The 22432-nt window shown below is 32.8% G+C and overlaps 1 protein-coding gene across 1 annotated transcript in view; it reads left to right on the top strand.

The window, feature by feature from the left end:
* Positions 1-2166: 2166 nt before the first annotated feature.
* LOC117112087 (complement C3-like) overlaps positions 2167-22432 on the top strand; it is a 46606-nt gene continuing 26340 nt past the window's right edge. The window contains exons 1-8 of the mRNA XM_033255172.1: positions 2167-2275; positions 5282-5541; positions 10358-10507; positions 14419-14461; positions 16040-16124; positions 16602-16707; positions 21165-21398; positions 21968-22165. Of these exons, the coding sequence (XP_033111063.1) occupies positions 2167-2275; positions 5282-5541; positions 10358-10507; positions 14419-14461; positions 16040-16124; positions 16602-16707; positions 21165-21398; positions 21968-22165 (1185 nt within the window). The remainder of the gene's footprint in view (positions 2276-5281; positions 5542-10357; positions 10508-14418; positions 14462-16039; positions 16125-16601; positions 16708-21164; positions 21399-21967; positions 22166-22432) is intronic.

Consider the following 22432-nt stretch of genomic DNA (forward strand, 5'->3'; position numbering starts at 1 on the left):
GACGTCATAATGTCCGATCAGCCATTATCACCTATAAAATCATATTTACAACTCGTGCTTTCAGAATATGTTATAAAATTGGGTGTCACCTTTCATCCTAAAGAGCTGTAACTGTTTAAAATTAGTACTGATTTTAGCAAAATTTCACTGTATATCGGCACAAATGTGCACAAAGGTCACTATGTTTGATGTGTGCGTACAGCATTGTTATTGGCCATAGAGTGATTGAAAAGATTGGAAACTTGTCAAAACAATGTCAGGAACCCAAAATGTGACAAAAAAATTAATTTCTAGCTTCCATACGTGCTGCGCGCGTAAAAATGCGCACGCGTAGTGGTAAATTTCAAAAAATTTTGAAATGCTCAAAATGGCCTGAAACGTGCTCTAATTTAATCTAAATGTGATTTCGAGCATTAACATTCAACCAGAATTAGGTTGAGTGTAAAAATAGCTACTTCCTAAGTGGCTATATTAAACCATCCTCCTAATTAGTCATTAAGCTGATGACCATTAAGATAATTGCCCTTGTCTGTTTTTGTTTTTGTCCTTTGTAAACACTTTATTTCAATTTAAGCCTCTTGTAGATAAAAGAGTTAGTACCGATAATAATTAAGTACCAATTTTAATTGCCTTGCCCTTCTGATAAGTCATTAAGCTGGTGATTCTATTACTATAATTGCCCTTGTTGGACTTTTGTAAGAAACTTTATTGCAATAAGTAAAGCTTTATGGATGAAGATCTAAATGAAGGCCTAAGGCCAAGTAAAAAAAAAAACATGTTTCGCGTCCCCGCCCGCATCGTTTTTTTCGCCCGCCTTGATTTTTTTTTTATTTTTGGAAAATTCATGAAAATAAAGAAAAAATATATCGAAAATTTAGAATGAAATGTTGGAAAATAAATACCCTAGCCTAAAATAGTGCAATATCTTCGTCTAACCTTTCGTATAGTAAAGCTATGCCTAGGCTAGCCCAATATCTCTACCTAGGCTAGGCCTAGGCTAGCCTGAAACCTCTAGGCTAGGCCTAGGCCGTCGCCTACTCTGGGCGTCAGGCGGCAAACCTCGAGTTCACTTCACTAGAGCGCGTTTGTCATGCATACAATTGCCGTATTCGATTGGGACTATACAGCGTATATATACTTCTAAAAGTGAGTATGTTATCCCGTTGAGTACAAAACTCAACGATAAATTCCGAGCGTTAACTTCGTTGAGCAGTTTCCGTTGAGCAGAGCACGAAAGTCCCAATCGAATACGGCCGATGATTTCAGATGAATTCTGGAATTTCCCGTTATACTGGCCCTCTATGTCAGATGTGAAGACGTCTGAGACGTAACATCGGGAACATTCCGATTGTACAGTATAAAGTAACAATGATTCCTAAATTTTATATGTTGAACAAAACTAGACGGGAAATGTCAACAAGTCTGTAGAATGGCGGCCATTTTGAAAAATAAAAAATAAAAAAGGCCGCTTCCTCAATTTAAAAAAAAGCCAGACGTGAAACATGTTTTTTTTTTTTTACTTGGCCTAATATACCAATGTTAATTATGTTATGTTGTAAATTTATTTAAATATACAATGTTAATGGCAAAATTCTTGTAATGTTGTTGCATGAGCAATAATTTTACTATTTAATTTTTAGTTTTAACTTTACCTTGTTTTGTTTTAGGCTACTTCCATTTTTATATTGCTTTTATGTTTATGTTTTCTTGAAGATCTTTGTAATTTATTTCTTAAGTTCTAGTATTTGTAGTTTCTGAACACACCACCAGTGTGCCACTACTACAAAAGTGTACGTTCAAATAAATTATTAAATTAACTATTAATATAAACTCGTCCGCCTGTTCATTATGTTGGTGGTAATAATGAACCCCTTGCACAATAAAACTAAAAGTGTCTTGTACAATATACACTATTCAGAATAGAGTAAAATGTTACCTGTATTATGCCATTTTCACTGGTATGGGCCCAACTTGCATTGTTTTTAGTGAAGTTATAGTAAATATTTTGTTGTAACAATCCTAATAGCCTTGAGCCTACATATGCCGTAAGTATGATAAAGCAATACAGGGACAGCACTTCCAAACCGATATTTTCCTGTATTTGTTAATTGAGTAATTACAGCTACTCGTTCAAATAAGTGGGTGGTGCCAGAGGTAGCATTGACAATGTGTAGCATAGATGGAGATGATAGAGCTGACTCGAAAATAGTGAAACAACATGCAGGTTCCGCAGTCCCCCAACGCCACGATGGTGCCCTTCATGTTATCTTTGTTTGTATGTTTCCAATAAGTTTCTCCACTTCATCAAATATGTTTCATTTGCATAATGCAAAGAGCATATTCTTCTAAATAGGTTCTTTGGTTGTAGTCAATAAATCAAAAGCTTTAAATTATAGACCAGATAGTTGAAATCTCGGACCTTTTAGAAGTAGAGTATTAAGCAAACAGTGCTTAGTAATTTTGAATGGCAACTTCAATGTTATAATTGAATTTTAAGCTTTCTTCAGATATTGCAACTGAGAGTATATCTTTCAAAACAACTACAGGGGACAGGTAGAGCAGATGTATTTGTTTTTTTATGTATTCACTATTTGAGCTCTTTCATTTTGAGCACTACTTAAAGGTTAAGAGTTTAATATGTTTGTTAGGAAACCCCTTTTAACCGCAACCATACTTTGGGGAGAACAACAGAACTCAAGAAATATTTTGCAGCACTACTAAGGTATCTGAGAAACTAAGAGGTTAATGAGGATAATTAAGGTACAGGTGTGTATGTACAGTAGCTAATTAGTATAGATTTCCCAGAAACCAGATGAACACACAACCTCTCAATGCTAAATATCACATTTGTCTTCAATTTCTGTATAATTTATAATGATTTCTACAAATATAAGATTTCGAGAGAGTCAATAAGTTTTAGAATATATTCATTTTAGAATTGCAAAATTTTTTTTTTTTTCACTTTAATTTATTTGCATGTTTATGCATACCACCTTTTGGATAAATAGGCCACTGTACCTAATATTTGACATGAGAACATTTGACATGACTCAGGCTGCAATATTTGGCTTTAGTGATTTCCATTCTGGGTATTGACCTTGTGGTCAAACTACATGCTGACCAATCTTGGCTGGCCATGCTTAGATACCACAACTTGCATTGCTGACAAGACTGTGAAGTGGTCCAAGTTGTGTTTCAGTCCTAGGTGATTTTCAATAAAAAATTTGAAAGTTAAAAAAAATTAAAATAAATAATCTTTCTACCTGTTAAAGTAAGTTCAGAGCTGTACTTCCTGTTTTTTGCTATGAGCAACATGAATCCTCATTACACTTTTCACAAATACTATAATATGCGTATCTAACATTCATTCATAAGAGCTAGTTTAATAACCCCTTTAAATAAAAAAAAAACACATGTTTCAATGTTCTCATTATATTTACAACTGAACCATAGCAATGTATGTTTGACTTTTGTATTTGTAAATGTTAAATGTTACAGCCATTTATACAGCGCTTTTTCTTTCAGGTAGGAAGCGCTTTGGGCAAACTCATCTTACATAATCTACTCCCCAAAGTGTTGCATCGTGTCTGCGGTAACCAGTGGCGCATTAACACTCTTTAAGTTTTGAATTCAAATTTCTGATGATTGTTCTAAACAGATGTTAACAATCCGCGTAAATAAGATACCACTGAAAATAGCACAGATGCAGCTATCCCTGTAGATTTCAGCAAACTTATCTATTACGCCTTTATAGTTATCCGTAGGATCTTTATTCCAGATGGAAATTAAGAATGAATAAGCATGTTTTTTTTTTTTCTCCCATATGGAACTGATGGAAAATGTGCAAATTTCAAAAAATTACAAACAACGCATAGACATGGATCCAAGACTGATATCGTAGTGATACAATGAAGCACTTTTGTATTGTAGGCTTGTATTTTAAAGCTTTTTTTTTTTAAGAATTATACTTTTATCTTTGTTACATATTTCGGTGCATATGACAGTGTGTAATTATATTCCTTATCCTTCGATTGAGATTATAAGCTGTTCACCCTTAGTTCAGAGTGGCTCGCTGTACATGAAAAAGACGTAGTAAAAAAAAAGAGTAGGGGATTGTCTGCTGGTCTACCAACTGATTTTGTTACTGATGTGATAAAAGCGATATTATTCATTAATGGGTTTGGCAAACCTTAATCCATTTCTCAACAAAATAGACACAGTGGAGAAAAGGTAAAAATATTTACAATAGCTGTCAATATTGCATTCAATGTTGAACACTTTAAATTACTACAGTAGAACATTGTTCGAGAAGTAGCCACCAATGATTCCAGAGAAAACCATTCAAAAATAGTTTTTAAACACATCTAACAGATATTTATGGAGAAAAACGGCTTAGTGAGAATGTCAATGACTCTATAAAAGCTATAATACAGGATCGGTCATCCATTTTAACGGTTTATTTTATGCCATTTTTATCTTTTGTTGAGATTTTTAAAGTGAGGAGCTTATTAAAGGTAATGAGATTTGGGGTAACTGGTTCATTGTTGTATATAGGTCGGAATTAAGGTTTCATTTTCAACAATTAAATCAATTGAAACATATCTACAATCTTAAGAAAAATATGTCAACGCTGCATTCTTCTTTCCTATTCTTTCTTGCAAGAACTTCTAAAGCTTTTCATTCAGCTCTGCTGTCAGTTTCACCACATCAACTATGTCAGGCATTAAAATTTGATCTTTTGATGTATACCCTCTTAATCAAGTGAAGTACTTACCATATAACAAGTAGTGTAGGTGATTGTATAGTGTATTTGGCACCATGAAATTACTTGCTGTGTGTGTATTTTGTGCAACAATAAACCTTTGATGTTTAATGATGAAAAAAAAAATTAATCTAAAAAAATACTGTGTTTGAGAAGTGATTTCTAGAAGTTGTTGTGTTAATTATTGCTGTAGTTTTCAACAACTTTCTTAATGTATTTTTTTATTATTAAAATCTTATTGTTATTACTCTTACTCTTATTGATTTTAATATATTTATTAATGTTGTAATTATTCTTTTCCTAAGTACAGTAATAATGTACTTTGTGTTTTTTCATATATTATTATTGTAATGACTTTTTTTCATTCATTGTTTCATTCATTCAAAAACATACAATTATTAAGATATAAAAGAAACAGTAATTAAATCTTTCATTAAAATGGAAGAAAAAAAATGTATATTAAATTAATTTCGAAAGCTATCATGTACTTAAAATTTTTTTTTTTTTTTTTTCTTGCAGATAAGCCTCATAAAGTATTAATAGGCTTGAGGTTTGATGACATACCAAGTTTAACCCTTGAAAGCCAATATGCGTATCTGTTCGTTGAATCAACGTCTAGTCAACTGGACATACCGTTCCGGCAAGGCAAAGAGGTACTCGTTACATACAACAGTACCTTTGTTTTTATACAAGTGGATAAACCAATCTACAATCCACAACAAACTGTTAATATGCAAATTATACCAGTTGGATTGGACTTAAAACCTTCAACAGAACCAGTAAGTAATTTAAGACATAAGATTGTAATAGCCATAGTTAATAATAATAATACTAATACTCAAATATTTATATAGCACCAATTCCAAATTGAGTAATCAAAGGTGCTGAGTGTTATCTCTGAGTGAATATCTCTGTTCAGATGGACATTTTTCAGTCAATCCTGCTGTACCTGGTTAGTTTGACTTTTTAAAAATCCAGTGTGAACAACCTGTTAACACTTCTCTCGGCCAATTTAGCTCAAGCCGAACGGTGATAGGTTTCTCTCAGCATATCATTACCTGGAACAACAACCAGATTGGCGCCCCCAAGAAAGCAAATGGCACGATTTGGTTAAAAACTTTCCTGAGAATGTGTTTATACACTACACACTTGGATCAATGATCAATGAACTGTCTCTGCATGGGCAAAATTCTAAAATGTAAAATAAAAGAATTACAAAGTAAAAAAATACTGTATATTTAAAAAATAAATGTCAAAATTTCATTTTGATTAAACTATATGAAGCCAAATTGTGTAATACTACTAAAGTACCACTTCGTTGCAATAAATATAATTTAACATAGCATTCCCTTAATGTGGTTTCATAGTTGAGTGTAGTAAACCATTAGTTGCAATGTATGTGTCTAGATTTTAGGTAATTAATAAAAAACAGAAGCGCAGTTTTATATTTATCGAAAGCACCATGCGAAGTTAACATCATTCTCGAAATAAGTAACGTTTTCAAATTAGTTGAATCATAAACAGAATTCCACTGAGATGAGCTTAAAACAGAAAAAAAATCTCATGCTCAATCAATTATCAATTAAGGAATGTTGTTCTAAGGATGTTAATATTTCAACAGGATGATTGGGGACTTGATGTAGACGCATGTAAACCCTTTAATTTTTATGACCTTAAAATGTCACAATTTTATCTTTCAGGGATTTTCTAGAACATTTGATGTGATCTAAAATGCATTGAAATAATTTAAATTCAGCTGTTTAAATGCTGATAACTACAGTACAATAAAAGCAGAAGGTGGTTCCAATTTTAGACCTAACTCACAATCACATAACTTTTAAGTAGTACAGTAGATGATGCGCTAGCTGCAACTTTTGATTACATGGTTGTACTGCGAATGAACTGGAATCTTAACGGTGTACATCAAGTGACCTGCCATTCTGTAAAATTGATGTTTTTAGATAATTATTATATTATAGTATAATAATATAATATAACTAGAATAAAATATCTTAGCAAATTACCTAGGTTGCATAGAGGCCTCTTCCCCTCTCATGGATGGCTTGGAACCTAAAAAGCTTTTTTGGACCCCACTATTTAAAACGATTAGTAGCAAACCACAAATGTAAGGTTTTTTTAGTGACATTAACATGTGAGAATTTCTCTTTAACTACACTGAATATAGACTTCCTGCACACCCACTCTAGTTTAGTTATTAAACCTCATTATGGTCAAATTTACGTTTAACTTACAATATGGGAAGCCCCCAAGAGGTTCAGATGAACTTATACAACAACACATTTTTATGTTATCGCTTTACTTCTGCTTGGAAAACACTAAACAGCTTGACATGTGCGAAAATTATACTGTACCTTGTTTCATGATCTCATTTTAATAATATACTGTTGCAAGGCAGAGCCTGTAGGCTGGGTAGATTAAATTTCTTCAGGGATTTCAAGACGCTGTTTGATAGAATTCTAACTTAAAATGTACAGTAGTGAACTCTGATGTAAGCAGACTTAAAAAAAAAACGTGACAGAAATTTTGTTGGGTGAATTTCATTTGACCTTTATTAGACACTTTCAACGGTCAAGTTAAAATGAGAAACAAATAAATAAAAGGTAATTATAAAGGTAATATATTAACTCAGTACTAAAAGTGCACTATCTAAAAACATGTTTTGAGTTACAGATTACAGTATGTAATGACAACCCTTGTTGTTGAATACAAAATAGCAAACCTTTCAATTCTACCAGGTACTTGTTCCTGGATGGATAGAGAACTAGGTAAAGTTCTTTGTCCAGAAACACCTAGTGAAAGTCATAGCTGGTACTAGTTCAAAACTCCTGATAATTTAATAATAATATATATATTAATAATATAATCTGCACCTTTATTTTCTATACGCCCTGTTTGAATAAGCAACCCACCAAACGTGAATATTTTCTTAAGTGCCCCATTTGAATAAGCACCCCTCCTAATTTTGAATAAGTGGCAATTTGCACCTTTAGCACGTTCTCATCTGAGTTTGCATGACATCCATCAATAATCATAATCTCAATCGGCAGATGGCCCACTAATAAATAAGTTTTCAGATGTTTTAATATATAATCCTCTTTAACATGCCCCTTGTATTCTCCGAGTTCCAATAATTTTAATTTTGTATAGTTACTTTATAAATTATAATCCTGGCCCCGAAACCTTGATTTAGAAATACCAGGATGGTGTCCGACAGGGGATAGTTTCTACCATTTTTATATATTTAAGTAATTGTCCAGTATTTGTCCTACCTTGTAATCCCGGCCCCGAAACCTTGATTCAGAACTCGCAAGATCTCTAGATACGCCACTGACTGTTACCTTATAATTTCGGAGATGTACCACATGCCTCCTGAAGATTATTACTTGAAGGTTACTTTTCATGTGCCAACAAAAATAATATCCCAACATACATGGATGAGGGATGAACGAATGGATGAGGATGAACTTGAAACATTTTTTTAAAACCTTTTGTTGGTTCCCATTTTTTATTTTATTTACGTCCACGTTGTTTCCTTTTAGTTGATTATTATTTCATTTCTCTGTTGGCTCCTTACATGGGATTGACTTGACACGGAAATATGGTGAATACCATTTTTATAATGTAAAAATTGCGACAACAAATGCAAAACTGGCATATTCAAACTTTCGTCATACAACAGGAATTACCCTACCTCATAGTTTGCTATTATTACTTACCTCTTAGTATGCATTGATGACAGTAAAATATATTGTATTGTCATGTACAGATATGCCATTAAAAAAGTTCCTGGAAGAAACAGTTATTATAGGATATTCTAAAGGTGTAATTAAAGCTATACAATGTAGTCTGAGGTTTTGTACTCCCTATATTCATATTCTTGACAGCAATTTGACCTCTGAAAGGTCATTGTTTGTCAAAAAACAACGGGCTAAGACGACTAGTAAAAAGCGGAGTTTCCCTCTTTCGTTCTGCCGGGTAAAATCAATTACTTTAGGCGACATTTGTAGACTAACCTACTCGTACCAAAGTCCGCATGTCGCACTAGCCTTATCCTACTCTAGGCCTAGACTAGCTAGGATGGTATAGGCCTAGCCTTGAAGGGACGAAGGTCCCAATGAAAAACAACTTTGATAGCTAACATTGTCTATTTAACATCACAATAATTCATTATTAGACCTATAGTTGTTTTTTGAATTGTACTCCACAAATCTCAGCCGATACCTCGCACAAGTCGTTAACGTTTCGTATCTATTTTCGTGACGTCATGGCTCGCTGGCTCACATTTGTGATGTCTCGCACTTGTGATCAAATAACACGCTGGCTCGCACTTTGGCAACACTCTTTGGCAGTCAACTCACCCCTAGAAAACCCGCCCTTGGAAACTTGCCCCATAAAAAAATGTACACTTCCTAGACCATGCAGTCTTCAAAATAAAAATTGTAACCTTTGGTAATCAACTACATTTTACATAGAAATTTTTGAAACTTTATTTAAAAAAACCTAAACCATAATTCACCACTACAGACACTTTTTGACAAAAATGAAAAATTACGACTTTGTTACCCAATGAGAAGTGTTCTAATATAGACAATGGGTCGTGTCTCATATTATTTGTTATATTTTTATTATTCATTATTTTCACTTGACTCGCATAAATAATTTTGTTCGAAGAACATTTATATGCAGTTGTACTTCGCAGCACTTCACTCACAATTTGCGATTTCTAGTATGTATACATAGTGGCATTTATATTTAATGCTTCCAAAATCACAGTTGGTTTTTTATGTAAGCTTATCCAGTAACTGGCATACCACTGGCCGAAGAATGTTAACTGTCGGCAATTGAAGTTCAAATCATAGATGGTTAGTTACCTGTAACACATAGATACAGAACATGCCTAGAACTAAGTCAAAAGTTTAATGGTTTGATTTGAGAACATGGAGTGAACAGATTATATTGCGTAACTAAAACTTTAGAATCACCTGGAAAATTACCATAAAAGATAAATCTTGAAATTTGACAATACCTCATAATGTTGTTTAGGGAAAATTAAAATGTTTTCCACATACTACCAGCTCCATATGTCTCTGAACTTTAGTGACTAACTATCTTACGTAATTAAATCTTACAGTACTTTCTGCTTGTATAATGCTTATTTTTGCAGTTATAAAGGGCTATTAACCACACTCCTCAATAAAGTCAAAAATCCTTCTAAGATTATCATAAAAGCCTCAAGATGATTGGTTAAAAATACCAGTTTTCCATTCAAAATTGTTTGCACCATGTCTAAGTCACATGCTTCAAGTAATCAGATACAGTTTTTTAGTGTGTTCAGTGGTGTGTCTAAGTTTTCCTTATGTACAAGAAACATGTACATACAAATAAAATAAAGTATTCCTTATGTACAAGAAACATGTACATACAAGTATAAAACATATGAAAAGACTACCTCTCTACTAAAGAAGCAGAAGTGGTCGAAGGAACCAAATCTTCTAGTCTAAGCTTAACAAGATTAATAATACAGTAATATGATGATCTGACTAGTCCTTTAAATAATATTTCTTGTTTATTCAGATCCGGATTGATGTGATCAATCCTAAAGGAACGATAATGGAAAGAGAAGAAGGCAACATTACTGAGTCCGGGCTCATTCGTAAAAAGTTCAGATTTCCTGCTCATCCGGTCTTTGGAAAATGGAGCGTGATTGTATATTACGGCCCAAGGGTAAGTTAATAAATGATGGATATAATATGTCACGTAGAAATACAAAATAATTGTGATGAATTAAATATGACCTCCATATCACCATCTTACTGCACTGTAAACTTGAGCTGGCTGATAGATTTGGTGATATTTGACCCCAAATGTCCAACAATATAATCATTTTTCCATAAGGGAGACATCAAATTGTCTGACGTGAGTATTGCTGTTCAAAAAAAGGCAATAAAAATTATATTAAATTGTATGAAATTCCTAATAATAATTATTTATAATGTAATTAAGAAATAATTATAAACAGTAGTAGCAAAAAGTAACTAACAGATACTCTAGTGAGTAGACCTGTTCAAACTTGAACTTGAACGTGACACCAATTGAACTATTAGGATCAGAAAACAGTTTCCTATCAGGGCAATTTCCTCAGTCAGGGAAATCCCATCCAGGGAATATACTGTAGGAATCCCAGATAATTGTTATCTAGTGTTCATGATCTTTCCAGGGCTAAATTTTTGCAATTGGAAATAAGTCTATAAAAATCTTTATTTGATTGTTAATGGCTGAATCAGAGGGCTAGCCATTGCTATGCTGTATTGTGAAATAGATCCCAATGTAAGTATACAGTATGTTTGCAGGAGGAATGTTACTACCAGTCATGTGATACTGTATTCTTCTGAGAAAGCTGAGGGAAATTAAGTAGCCTGTCCAGGAATTTGTGGTTAGACTATTAAAAAAATTTTGGCACATGAGAAGGATCATACTGGATGAGGTCTAGGATCAGTGACCCATAATACCATACTCCAGCAATCATGGAATGACAAGATTATCATAGGCCTACTTAAAAAAAACAAAAACATTTTAACTAGAATGAGTTACAATATACTGTAGTAGGCCTATATAATCTTTCTAGCACTTTCCATCAAAAATTATTTGCTGGTCTTTTCAATTTTTTATTGTTAATTGTCAGCATTTACAGCATTACAGTTTGGTGCAATACAATGGAATGTTCGAGGTTAAATTTGTTTTCCTACTATTAAATATACAAAATTCAAATAAATTGACTTAATATCACTAAAGGAGGGGATATCATTATTAAAATCAGTAGTGGTGTCAAGACAGTCATTTAGAAAATAATTTCTGACTTTTATAATGTTGATCCAGTTATTGGGTTTATGTAGGTATGGCATTTCACATGTTCTTAAAGATTTCAGGATGATTTAATTATCAGCAGACATTTAAGGATGAAGATAATAATATTTGCCACTTGAGCTTTAAAAAAAACTAGTATTTCTGCTTATGTGATGAGATTTTTAGCATGTAGTACAATGTGGTACAAAGAAACCTGTGAAACCATGGCCACCTTTGATGTCATGGCACCTGTGAATTAATGTCATGGGCACCTGTGATGTCATTGTAACTTGTGACGTCATGAATAACACTGTGATTTTTCTAGGTCATTAATCCCAGGAATTTCAACCTCAACCTTATAATTTATTGTACACATCATAAATTTTCATAAAATACAAGTATCCTAGTTCCTTGGGTATGAGCCTCTCCCTTCAAACAAGAAATTAGGCAGAGGTTGGTGGGTGGGGGGAGCAGATTTTACCCGGAGAATCCCCTGTTCATCTAAAAAAAAAAAATGGAATTTATAGGGCTGCCCAATGAAAAGACAAATTTCCAATGCAACATGGACAATTAAAAGCTAATCAATTGTAGTAGTCCGCTGATCTACTCTTTCAAATCATAAACTGGGTCTATGATGTAAGTAGTGGGAAGGGGGGGTTACGTGTATACACAAAGATCTACAGTATTTTTTTTTTATTAAATTAATTTCATTAGATTATTTTCATTAGTTTATTTTAAATTTTATCCTATGGATCAAAGTACTTAATTAATCACTTTTATTACTGGGTTTTTCTTTTGTTTTTTTTTTCCAATTTCTCAGAATATTCTCTGTCTTCCTCCCTACTGAGTTCCATCTTTCAACATTTCTGTAGGCAAACATGCAGGAATCAAGCTCTTTTACCCTTTACATTAACTCTCATTATACCGTACTAGGGCATTTGTCACATTATTACAGTCAAACCTAATCAAAACAAACTCTACATACTAAATTTTCTGAGAGTGAAAAATTTTCACAAAGGAAATAAAATACTGAATAGTTTTTCAGCTCATTCATTGTGCAAACTTAATTAAAGTTGGTTGAAAGTACTTATAGTTTAGGAATAACCTTTCCCATAAACTAACATGTACTGTACATAGTATAACATAAATATTATAAAATGAACGCTAGAGGCATGCTGTCAACTTTGCACCATAAATACCCGGAAAACAGTGCAATGATATATTGGGTTATTGATTCTAAACGGTTTGTGACTTTTGGTTTATATAATTTACTTCTTTCACTTCTTTTATGTTCTTATTAAATGCCTGAAGTGGTCTTTAACCTAGGTTGCTATGTAGATCATACAATATTATTATTGTAACTGCTACAAACAGCGCATTGTGCGAAAAAAAATCCCATCTTTTTATCTGTTAGGTAGACCTACAAAATATAATAATGACATGGTTATTTTTTTTTATAAATTTCTTGCCTGTGGCACTCAGAAATCTTGTCCATCAAAAGAAATTTTCTCAAAGTTCGAAGGACAAAAAAAATGATATGATTACGAATGATATATCCTCTTCCTGTTTTGAAGATCCTATGGGATTGATGTTTCTTTGGATAGGAAACATTGCATGCCAAAGTCCGAGTAGGGTACCGAAAGAGGCGTCAGACCGGAATCATTTGTTAATATCACTCTACAGGTGTTTAGCATCAGATCCTCTCAACTAATTAAATCAATGGTGGAGAAATTATTGTATTTCACGGTGACTGTTTCTTTAAAGTGGCCCTTACATAGTTTCACACCTTTTGCGTGTTGAAGTACATTTTCTTATAGTTGGCGGGAACACTTGCGGTTACCGTGCATCCGGTGTCCCACAGGAAGATGATCTCAGATTCTTTAAGACCAACAACCATAGAAAAAAAAAATTGGGCTCAAGATATAACATTTGGGACACTTTCTACTTTAAGATGAAGTAGGAGAAGATATGTTACATTAGTTTTAAATCGAAATATTTTACGTCATACAGAGATGTCTACATAGTTTGATTTACTGCAACTAATTCAATATCTCTTTATCTATATATATCTCTTCCTCAACATCGTAATTCAATTTGTCAGCATGGCACTTGATGTTTATACATGTCAAAGGTTAAGGTCATAATTGAGGTCAATATTTTTTTTTTCTGTTATATCATACAGTATAAGAATTGATGTAATATTTTTTAATTGCATTCGTCTTGTATGCTATTAGATATGGACATAGAGTACACTTACTCTACATAGGGAACCCACTGCCATAAAATAAATCTTATGTACAATTACAACTCTATTTTAACAGAAAACAGGTGCATAAGGAACATCTAAAAAAAACTAGGACTTTTTAAATACATGAATATTGGTGAACTCCATTTTTCTAAGGTGAACAGGTGTTTCAAATGGATGTTTCATAACTCAATTTCATTCATGTGGTTATATTTTATGCACAAAAGCAAGTACAAGTCTCCTTCCAATTAAAGATCATTCCAAATTAAGACCACCTCCAATTACAGATTACCTTTCTTCTGCCCCAAATGAATGTCTGTCTTTTATTTTCATTTACCGGTAATAATTTTTCTAATAGAAGACCAAAAAACCCCATGTCCCAAAATTTGTCTTTAATTGGAGGGAGATGTATAATAATTAATTTCATTCTTCCAGTCCCTTGTTAAAATTCAGATTGCATGAGAGTTTAATACTTTAGTAATTATTATCTCTATAGATCAAGTCCAAGATAAAATTAATATTGCTTTTGCCTTTTCCCTTCTTACAGTATCGATTTAAAACAATGGCACATTTCACTGTGAAAGAACATGGTAAGTACAGAAGTCAGTTTGTAGCTAATTTAATTCAAATCTGAATATTTTATGTCTGTCTTGTTTTTCACAACATGACTAATGCAATATCACAACATGGCTTTAAATGTAATATGTTTAGGCGTGGTCATAATATATTTATTTTAAGAGCTTATTTTAACTTATTTTAAAATCCATGAAAGCAGCAGAGTAAAGTTGGCCTAAACTCAACATACAACATCCCTCACTCCCTCGGGGGTATTCATAGGCATCAAGTAAAACAAATAGATTTATTATAAGATCATTGAACTAAAGCCTTGATAATAAATGTATAAATATATAATAATAAAACTTGTAATACAAATATGATAAATATAGATAATATAGCTCTGAAATTAATGTATAATTTACAAATTTTTGGTATATAAATTGATTTCATACCTATGCTATGTAACATATTGATGTGAAGGAATGCAGTTGAATGATTCATACAGTATCTTAAAATGTGATATAGCAAAATAAAAAAAGTTGAAAGTTCTGCCACACCATCAAGTTTTATTTGACAAATACTTGTGATTTACCCATATATGGGTGTAATATTAAAATTGAGAGTGCAAGAAGTGAAAAAGGAGTCATTAAAAAACTGGAAACAGGAAAAAAATCTTAGGTATTAGAAGTTTGTGGCGATAATTGTAATTATCGCTACACATTAACCATTAACTCTCTGCGGTGATTTTCGGCAGGAAGTGTGGATTGGTGAACCGTTTGATGTTTAATTAGTTTTGCTATAAACTAAATAATTAACTTAATTAAATAAATTATTATAATTGCCCTTTTTACCCTGTATCTTTTTCTATTTATTTTGTGATTGATTGTTGATGTTTGTATATTTCTGCTGTATATGTATTTTATATATTTGAAAAAATGTAAATCCAATTCCAGAAAGAAAGTTGCATTAAAAGATGATTAGATTTTAAAAGTTGTGATGTTACTTTAATTAACTTGCTTTTATTGATTTTTTTGTCAGTTTGAGATACGATATACAGCATTTCTACTTATATACTCGTTCATTTACCCTTTCTATAGAAATTAAATTAAAACGTACAATGCTTGTTATTGTAGGAATAAATTTCCAATTTTGGACAATGAAGTTGGTATGATATCATTATTGATAAGGGCACATAGAAAAAATTGTTAGATTATCACTCACGCCCTCGTCAACAATTTGGGAAATAGTGATGCTCCAATATAAGAAAATTTTTTTTTTGCCACATCATTTATTTCAACAGCATAAAGAAAACAATGCAATTTTGTGACTGGAAATTCTTTTTGTTTAAAACACAGTAAAAAATAAAATTAAACCACTTTTTATACAATATTATACAATATTCTTGCCAAATAAAAACACTCCCTCCCTCATCGATAAAAAAAAAGAAGTGATATTCTATTGTTCTGTTTAAAAAAAAAAAGAAAAAACGCCTGGCCTCATCACTTTTTTTTTTTAAAGAGTGATAATTTAATCATTTTTTCTATGTGCCCTAATATAGTTTTTGTTGCAGAAATAATCAATAATTTTGATGTTTTTTTTTTTCTTCCAAGTTTTGCCAAAATTTAGCGTGACAATATCGTCACCGCTCCACATACTTTCCGGCACAGAAAACATCCCTATAAGCATTGATTCCAAGTAAGCAACTACATGTTCCTTATTCTTCACTGGTAATCTGCCAATCTGTTGATCCTTGAGTTTGAGTTAATACGAAAATTGACGTCTCAAGATACTCGCAGTACATTTGCTAATATTAGTGAGATCTGTCATCTTTCAAATATTTAATAAATGTGGCTCCATAGGAATGTTAATTACTAATTAACTATGTATCAAATCGGAAAAAAAAAAAATCTTATATTTTTTTCTTGAAGTTTAACCTCTACATGAAATTTAGATGGTGCTAAATCAAGGGTCCAGCAAAAGATTTATCAAAAACCTGAACCGTAATGTTAAATAGATATTGGTAAGCCTCATATGTAGAAAAATCAAATTTGGTGTTTTTGTTTTTTATATTTTTTTCTCTCCCATATGCGGCTGCCATGTGTATTATAGATTATGCTACACCAAATCGTACCAAATTTTTATACAAATTAAACATAAATTTTCTTTCTGAAGGTATGCATATGGAAAAACAGTCCAAGGCCGTGTTAGCCTCAAGATTGGTATCCAAACAATTGACAAGATAATCGTGAAGATCCATACTGAAATTGACTTTGGGGAGGTAAGTGTTAAGCCGAATGCGCTCTGTGTCAGCCAGCAAATCCATCTCCACACAGCATGAGCTCTTGGTCATGCGGTGCTTTCTGCAGATTGTCAGCAGCAGTCTAGGCAAACCATTCAAGAAAATAAAATGTCTCATCTAATTGTTAGGGTTATTAATGAAACAACACCAACCACCTACAGCAGGTGCAGTTAGTGCTCGGCCCTACTGTTCAGCCTCTTGGTTAGGCCATGAGCTATTAAACAACAAGAGTGCTGACAAGATGGCGAAGCAATGCAGAGTTATGTATATGTACCATCCAAGATGGCCGTCGTAGTAAAGCGCCACCTTCAGGTTTAGTATACATAATTATTACCATAATTAAGCCCTCTGACTGACTATTATTTCATGATAATGAGTAATGGTAATAACAAATTATTAAACTATCATAGCCAAGACGAGGCCAAGTGGAGCATCTTATTAAAAAACAATGAAAATTAAAATCGTGTACATTACACCCATACACTTCAACACTCGAGTTTCAAACATACAGGTAACTAGCTGTACTGAACTTTCTGTGTAAATTGAGGGCGCAATTGCAAATGATGGTGCTTAGGCGAAATTTGATTGGCTAAATCTATGGCAGCCATCTTCGATGGTACACACACATAGCTCTGCGTATTTCGAATATCGAATACATTGCAGTTAGCGCTCTAGTATTCTTATTATATCTCTATGGTTTAGGCCTACAACGTTTTCTAGAAACCAAGTAAGTAGGATAGGGACACTTGAGTGTTCAAGGAATTCATCTATTCATCATGGAGGATGTGTCACTCAAAGTAGGCCTACAGATTTACATTACTTTAATAATGTAGGTTTTAATCAGGTGTCTCATTTTGAAGTTATGGAACTATACACTATTAATAATTTTCTAATAATCATAGTGGATAATCATTTGTAAGTTACGGAACTATAACTGTTAATTTTCTAATAATCATAGCGGATAAAAAAGACCAAAAATTGAAAATACAGAATCATAAATATTGTTGTCTTATGATCTACTTTACTTCTCAATGGGTGGACATGCTCTTGTTTCATTCGTGAAATGGGCCTTGATGCTATATCTCTTGAAATCCAGTTGGGTTCATTCCCCTGGATAAACGATTTCACATCAGGTGCTTGAGTAAAGCGGTAGCAGGTTGAACACTTATTGCCTTTGATTTTATTCAGTTCTATATTGCTAAAAAAAAAATATATATATATAGTGGGCAGTTGATTGAGTGCGTGCTGCACCACATTATCATTATGACTTTTTTCAGCTTTTTGTGACCTCGACTTTTCACCCTAAAACTAAATTTGGAATTTCTTAAACCAAAATGTACTGCTCCACGAAGTGTTATGGTGTTCTCTTAGTTTTTGCGTACTCCTGCTAAGAAACATACAGGCCGACAAACAGTGTTGAATACATAAACTCCATTGCAGAAGTAAAAATTTGTTTTATTAAGTGAGTTTGATGCAATACGAAATTAATATTGCATCAGATTGTAGGAGAATCATTGGTCTTTAAAAGTGAGTGTGTATGTATTATTAAACTGCTGTTGCGAAGATTCAAAAACATACCTTTAATATCATACTGTGTATGAAATAGGATACATAAATCATAGGGGAAATACCTCCCACTAATCAATTAGTAAGATGTCTCTATGATGTTGTTTTTACTCATGAAGCCCCTACTACTTATCTTATCCATATACTAACTATATGGCATTATGCCATATAAAAGTTAAATATGGTAGTCTTGGACCTGTATGATGAAAGTTATGATGATTTATTTGATATCTGTATTAATCTTATTTGATATTAAAATCTAGTATTTCATAACATTCAGTCACTCATATTATGCTAGGGGCCCAAATGTAGCATTATAAAAATAGAAACCAAGCTGCATTGGGAAGACTTTCTCTATCTTTTCCCCTGGTACCTTAGCTTCTCGGAGAGCGTCGTACGATGCAGCCCGACGTGATTCATCTTGTCTGCGTTTAACTCGCACAGATCCGACGTAACAACAAATCGCATCGGGTTGGCCTTTACGTTAATGGCATATCTCCTGTCCACCTTTTCCAAATCTATGTCTGCAACAGTCCTTATTTATCATTATCAACAAGGTATCTTTTCTTATATAATTTATGATAATTGTATTCTTAGTTTATTGAACTTAATGCGCAAGTATAATATATAGGTCAGCCACTTAACCTTTAGATGTCCTTCCTGATCCCATACTTATAGTACAGTTACACTTACAGTTTTATCATAATTGTTATATATTTCATTACCGTTAATGCAAAAACTGATTTCATAGTTTACTACTTTGACAAATAATGATAATTATATTATCCATATAGCAGTTCAGATATTTCAGATTACCATATAGTTTTTCTAATAATTTGAAACAATTATAACTTGTTTATATAATTAAATTTGTCTTCTAATACAGTAGATTATTATAATCTGCAAACAAATTTGCATTTGGATTATGAAGAAATTTTCACCTGCAATAACTGTACTTAACTTGTTAAAACATTGATTTTGTTCAAGTTATTTTAAGTTTCATAATTTTGACTCAGGGAAAGTCTATAAATTATGAACTTATGAAATGAAATTATGATATTATATTAAAGCAAAATAGCTTACCCTGATAAAGAATGGGCAAAAGCACAAACAAAAATCTGTTCACTATCTTTCATAAATTTACAGGCTGAAATATACATTAGTATTAGACTGTAATTAATTTTTAAATATTTCTTTTCTTGTCCTTATTGCCTAACTTACCTTTCTTTTCCTTTTTTCATGTCTTTTCTTCCCTTTTCCTCTCATTTTTCATTCCTACCTCCTGTCTCTCTTTTGCTTTACCTCCCTGTAATTTCTTTCCTTACCTTCTCTTTTTTCCTTTTCATTTTTTATCTTTCTATTTCTATTTATTTATTTTCTTTCCTTTATTTTCCTTTGTAATACATGAGGTAGTCTTCCCCTTTCATCTGTAAAAATCAAATTTTTAGATGTGCCACTGAAATATATTATTTATAGGAGATGGTTCTTTCTCTAATGATAATAGATAGGTTTTTTTGCATTCACACAACACAGAAAAGTGTCCACCTGTTTCTCATCCTCAGTGTGGCAATCGGAAATGTTTATAAACATACACAACATAACACCAAGGTTTCTTTTATGTTGAAACAATATCATGGGAAAAAGCACAAGTGAATGTTCTAGTCAATAACAGATGAATATTATCATTATCCAGAACATTGTCAATAGAATAATAGCAGATGTGAGAATGTTAATAAGTAGTTCATAGTTTTTATAGTTCTGAACAAACTTATTGGTTAAATGCATAATATAACATAAGGTTGTCATCTATCATTGGCTATTAATTTTGTCTCAATAGGTCAAGAACATTGTTATTTTTTAAAGTAGTGAATTATTTTGTTTATGGAGACAGACTTTATAGGCCGCTGTAGGTTGTAACAACACCGTTGAATGACGCATAATTTTAAGAATCATGTTCGTGTTCTATAATGTGTTGTGTCAAGGTTTTCAATATTGTGCAATGTTTATGCGTGTATGCAAAATTTCCTGTATATTAAAAGAGGATGTTGAATACTAAATTTTCATTTTCCTACTTAGTTATTTCTTATTCCTTTCTTGCAACTTTTATAATTTTATTTTCACCCAAGTAGTCATAGTTTCAATTCTTATTAACTCCACCCAAGAGGTTATGTATTCAATTATGTTTGTCTGTCTTTCTGTTGTTAGCAAAATTATGCAAAAAACAAATGAATAGATCATGATAAAATTAACTTGTGTGTATAATGTATGAATTACTTTTCTTAAATTGTGGCAAAGACAAGCCAAACCAGTCACTCGTCGCAAAAATTGATTTTGAATAAGAGCTATAAAATGGTAAAAAAATCATTAAAATCCGACATTTCCTTCCGAAGTTACAAGCATTTAAGCGTACAGCTGTTTGAAGAACAATATATGAGAAATCAGCCTTCAAAGTTTATGATTTCAGGAATTTCTCATGTAGAAACTAACATAAAATCATTAAAAAGTGTTGTTTTAACATTGAAATTGGGAAAATAATCCCTGGTTCAATTCCCATCACTGCCTCTCTTTCTGTTTCAGCTGGAGGGCTGAAATACAAGTTACCATAGCGCACTGTCTTTCGGATGAGACATCAAGCCATTGGTCGCGTGTGCATTAATGGCCCATGTGCACGTTAAAGAACGCAGTACACTCTTTGGAAAAGAGTAGGGGATTGTCTTCCAGTGTACTGCCCAATCACAACCAGAAGGACCCCACTGGAAATAAGTCTTCTTCTAGACTTTTGTGGGCTATCCTTGGTGTTTACACTGAATAAATCCAATCTAATTCTATCCAATAAATAGATAACTCTAAAACTGTTCAATACTCTCTAGCTTTCAGATGCTGGTCGCGCTATAAAAGCTATTGATTTAGACGATATCCTAGAAACTAACTGGTTTGAACTCTACGTTGGAATGCTGCTTTACCTCGAAGCACGTGTTGTTGAGGGCTCAACTGGGATAATTGAGAAGAAATCAGCTAGTTGTCCAATTGTGCAACAAGCCTACCATTTCCAAGCAGACAAGACATTGCGCTTCTTTAAGAGGGGTTTACCGTTTGAAGTTAAGGTATTGTATGACTTTTATGACAATTACTTATTTTTGTATTTTTTATTTATTTAATCAGAGCAGCCAAAAGCTGAAAAAATTTAACTATGATAAAATATCGGTTTTAAATTATATAATAAAACAAATGTACATAATTCATATCGAAGATCAGTCTGTGAATGTACATCTATCTATCATTTATATTGCACTACTGTATTTTGAAAGAATTCCATAGCGCCATAGGTCCTTTCTGAAAATCAATAGCATATAGTTGAATATCTTCAATACACTTGAAAACATGTAGGCATCGTCCATGGCTGTGAACTGGCTAAAATCTTTAAAATTTATTTGCTCCATTTTCAAATGTTTTATTTGAATGTTTTCATTAAGCCAAAAATATGTTATTGTCCCTCAAGATTAATGAAATTAATTTACATTTAAATTATTATTACTTATTCAACAATCTTGGATCTGATTCGTCTATGGATCAACAAAATTTGTAATGCTGGCAGATCAAGTTAGCCTACAAAAACTTTAATATCTGTCACTCTTGTCAATTTTACATACAATTTTTCTTTCTCTTCTTCAAGGCTGATGTCCTCACCCCTAACGGTCTCCCTGCAGGAGATGGGATTATTGTTTGTGCAGAAGGTACTGCTATTATTAATGGCACAAGGGTCAAATTGATTGGGGAGACGGATAACGTAGAACATCAAATGACGAATCTTAACAGTCAGATAACTTTCGCATACTCAATCCCACTTGATGCTGACGAAATATCAGTCAAGGTACGTAGGTTATCAGTTCTGATACTAGTTATCCCGGCATTAATTCAACACTGTCCTTAGAGCTAGGCACTCCCTGCGGCCGGCAGTCGTCAGCCGACGCAATTCAATAAAGAATTCTACGTGACAACACGCCGCAACGGATCATTTTTAATGAAGATTGGTTCAGACTGCCACCGGCAATCAGCAGACGGCATCTAGTGCTCACATTGAGTGCAGTTAGATTCGTCGTACGAGGTCGTACGACGCAGTAAGTGCTTCAGTGCCGTA

This window comes from Anneissia japonica, unplaced genomic scaffold (assembly GCF_011630105.1).
Source record: "Anneissia japonica isolate Jap-2015-1 unplaced genomic scaffold, ASM1163010v1 scaffold284983_len440753_cov197, whole genome shotgun sequence".
Lineage (NCBI taxonomy): Eukaryota > Metazoa > Echinodermata > Crinoidea > Comatulida > Comatulidae > Anneissia > Anneissia japonica.